We start from the raw sequence: 3,632 nt of genomic DNA, 5'->3' as shown, positions 1-3,632 counted from the left end.
ATCAATATGATTTACTTAAAAATATTAAATAATGTTAAGATTCCCCTAGCTAAAAATTATTTTCTTCTTGGCTCTCTCACGGAATATCATAATAAATAAATCAATATATATATATACACATATATATTTAGAATACTTTATCACTCTCGCTTTCTATATATATATATACACACATCACTGAATATCATAATAAAAAAAACAATATATATATATATATATATATATACATATTTAGAATACTTTTATCGCTCTCTTTCCATATATATATATATATATATATATACACACACATGTATACAAGTATTCTAAATATATATAACAAATATATATATATATATATATACATATATATTTAGAATACTTTATCTGTCTCTCTTTATATGTATATATATATAGAGAGAGAGGGAGAGCGATAAAAGTTTTCTAGATATATATATGTATATATATGTATATTGGTTTATTTATTTTTTATGATATTCAGTGAGACATATATATGTGTATAATTTTTTTTATTATTATAAAACTACTGATGTAAATTACAGTCTGCTAATAGCAATTGATGCTAAATGCCTCATGCTTTGGCACAGACAAAGGTACAAAGTATCAAGCTTCTCATTATATAGATTGGTAACGTGCTAATACATAATAAAGAACAATGAAGTACAACATCACATTCTGGTTCATGTTCACTCTTTATTGCAAAATAAAAATCACTAAAAAAAGTTTAGTTTTCTAAAAAAAATCATTAATATACAAAGAGGCTGTGTACATGTACACATAAGGAGTTGCATTGCATTCAATGAAGACTAGAGATCAAATGTAACTTGATCCTTTAAGTCGCATAATCGAAGGGAAGTTCATTGCAGTTCATATATAATAATTTACATAAATTAGTCAGTGTATGCATTATTGTAAGTTCTTCCCGCACGTCTTGTAAGTCTGAAACGACTTGAAGTAATAAACATGATTCCCCAAGATCTGGAAATTGTTGCTGAGAACACTATAGAGAATGTAAAGGAGCAGGGGAGAATGTCTCATACACTGGAGTAATTGCAGTAATAGACAGCAGTGCTGGCATCTGACAGCACTGAGGATATTAGCCCATTTTCTGCAGCCTGCTCCTGTCCATGGTAATGCATTCCTACATCTGACTTAGCCATATAACTAAGATACTGCTCAAATTCAGTCCTGTCCACCTCGCCCAACATTTCATTCTGCTGCACTGATTCTGCTCTAGGGATCTGCTGAGACTCTGGTGGAGGAGAGGGCTGACTAACTTGCACAGAGTGATGTCTACCAACGCTGGGCATGTACATCTGGCTGTAGTACATCTGTGGTGGGGTCTGGCATCTCATCATATTCTGCACAGGGCTCCCTTGCCCCATCTGTTCAGTCTGTGGAATATGCCTACCAAGCATAGTAGAGGCAGGATTCTGCTGGTGGGAAGCATATGGAGAGTTGTAAGGGTATGCCATCATGGGGCTATCTTCTTGGACAGCAGTGAAGAAGGTATGCTCAGACTCAGGGATATCCAGAGGTGAGGTTTCTGGTGTGGGCAAGCTGTAGCTGTCATAGTGGGCACCAATGACTTGAGACTCTCTGTAGTGATGACCACTCTGGGGTAGCTGGCTTGGGTGATAGGACTGCTCTGGATACGCAAGGCTGAAGTTGTCCACACACATCCTTCCATCAGCGCCCAGCATGGTGGGGTCAGCCTGCTCTGACATCTGCATGAAGCTGCTGTCTGCCCTCTTCATCCTCTTCACCTGCTTCCTCCTCCTGGGTCTGTACTTATAATTGGGATGATCCTGCATGTGTTGTACTCTCAATCTCTCCGCTTCCTCCACAAATGGTCGCTTCTCAGCCAGTGCAAGAGATTTCCAGGACTTCCCTGTAAATGATAAAAGCAACAACATTATGATCGGATTATTGGCACACAACATTATACATCGCTGCCTAACTCCCTTCACAAGAGCCTTTACTGAGGGGATGACCAGAATAAACCATAAAAAGGCTAGAAATAGCCCGACACCCTGAAATCACTGCATAAAGGCTGTGTGCCCACCATGCGCTTTGGTGCACATTTCTGCACCATGAAAAATAACATATAGAAGGAGAGCACCAGAAAGGGTGTAAATGTAGACTTGGAAGACAAAGAAGATACAGCCACAAAAATCCTGGCACACCCCACTATGTTACTATACAAAGAAAAATTGAACAAGGTAAAGAAAAACATTTAAAATAGCAAAAAAAAGCCAAGAAATTTCCATTTTAGCATATGATAAAGATAAAACCTGGAAATAAAACTCAATTTAATGTCCAAAACCCTGCACTATTAAGCCAGTGAATCCCCACATTAAGTAAAATAGGTTACTTGCAGGTTTCCTAAAATACACATCATAAAAAACTCACCAAAACCTCATCTTGGGAACATAGCCTAACAAAAAATATGTGAATACAGTAACCTATAGGCTAATAAGAATAATACATTTATGAGTATATCTGTTAATAAATAAAGACACAATGGAAGTAGAAAAAAATGTGTACATGGAATACTCAATAAAATCTCTAATGCTAATTATACAATTGTTTTTATAATTGTGTATTTTTAGGGGCGTCATTATTATTAAATAGTTAGCTGAAGTGTATAGCTTTACTATGTATTTATAAAGAAGAACTAGAAGATTATATATACACATTATAAAATGTGTTTATTTCTAAGCCTCTGGCACCATGTGGCGAGTGATTTCAGGAAGGCATTAAAATGAATATGAAACTTTGATATAAAATAATGTGAATGTTTAATCCAACTCTATAATAAGTCAGTAGCCGGCATAGATCACAGAGGTCACGGACAGACGACACGCCCGATCTACACACGCCCGATCTTACCTAGCATCTTGCTGAGCTCGGCGTTGTGCAGGTCCGGGTTCTGCTGCGCCAGTCTCTTGCGCTCATCCTTCGCCCACACCATGAACGCGTTCATAGGACGGCGGATCCGGGCTTCGGCTTTGCTCCTGGAGCTGGATGCGTCGCTCTTGCCCTTGTTCTCCCCCATGGAAGTAGACAGGGTGTCAGGTGCCCACTGGCACTGTCCCAGGGCGGGCATCATGACTGGCACTGAGCACTTTCCCTGGAGCTGGTCGTCACTGGCGTATCCACCATCAGGGCTGCTCATGTCTGGAGAGAAGGAGCTCAGTGTCCGCGGTGACGTCCAGGGATCGTCTCTGCCAGTGCTGCGGCTGCGGCTACTGCTGGTGACTTGTGTCTGCCCTCAGGGCATAACCAGGCTTCTATAACCACAGCGCAGGCCAATCACCGCCCAGAGGCGGGGCTACACTGCGGAAAGGTATAATGGGCGGGGCTTGTGCCCCACCAGCTTCTATGAGGAGGTGTATATCCACGCCCAGCGCCGGCCACGCCCCCACCTGTGCAGAGCAGAGTTCTGAAGCTGCACTAATCCTACAGCCACAGCCCTGCTGTCCCATAGAGCGCAGACCCTCAGAGCAGCCCCAGCTCAGGCACCGTGCCCATGATCACTATAATATATCCTGTAGTGCGGCTGGGAACCATCACCATGTATATATCATATAATATTAAATAGTAGGGGAAGATCAAAGACCATGTGACAG

General features: G+C 40.6%; 1 protein-coding gene across 1 annotated transcript; it reads right to left on the bottom strand.

Moving 5' to 3' along the window:
* Window positions 1-543: 543 nt before the first annotated feature.
* On the bottom strand, window positions 544-3,295 carry LOC141264448 (transcription factor Sox-17-alpha-like). The gene is made up of 2 exons (XM_073676730.1): window positions 2,893-3,295; window positions 544-1,891 (listed from the first exon to the last, which is right to left on the bottom strand). Exons 1-2 carry the CDS (start codon window positions 3,176-3,178, stop codon window positions 1,035-1,037), a joined length of 1,143 nt encoding a protein of 380 aa, XP_073532831.1. The 5' UTR covers window positions 3,179-3,295; the 3' UTR covers window positions 544-1,034.
* Between the last annotated feature and the right edge of the window lie 337 nt (window positions 3,296-3,632).

The sequence above is a fragment of the Phyllobates terribilis genome, unplaced genomic scaffold (assembly GCF_046119375.1).
Source record: "Phyllobates terribilis strain yellow unplaced genomic scaffold, ASM4611937v1 Scaffold_4__5_contigs__length_816908805, whole genome shotgun sequence".
Classification (NCBI taxonomy): domain Eukaryota; kingdom Metazoa; phylum Chordata; class Amphibia; order Anura; family Dendrobatidae; genus Phyllobates; species Phyllobates terribilis.
The sequence above is the reverse complement of the archived record's forward strand: the minus strand, read 5'-3'. Positions and strand labels throughout refer to the sequence as shown.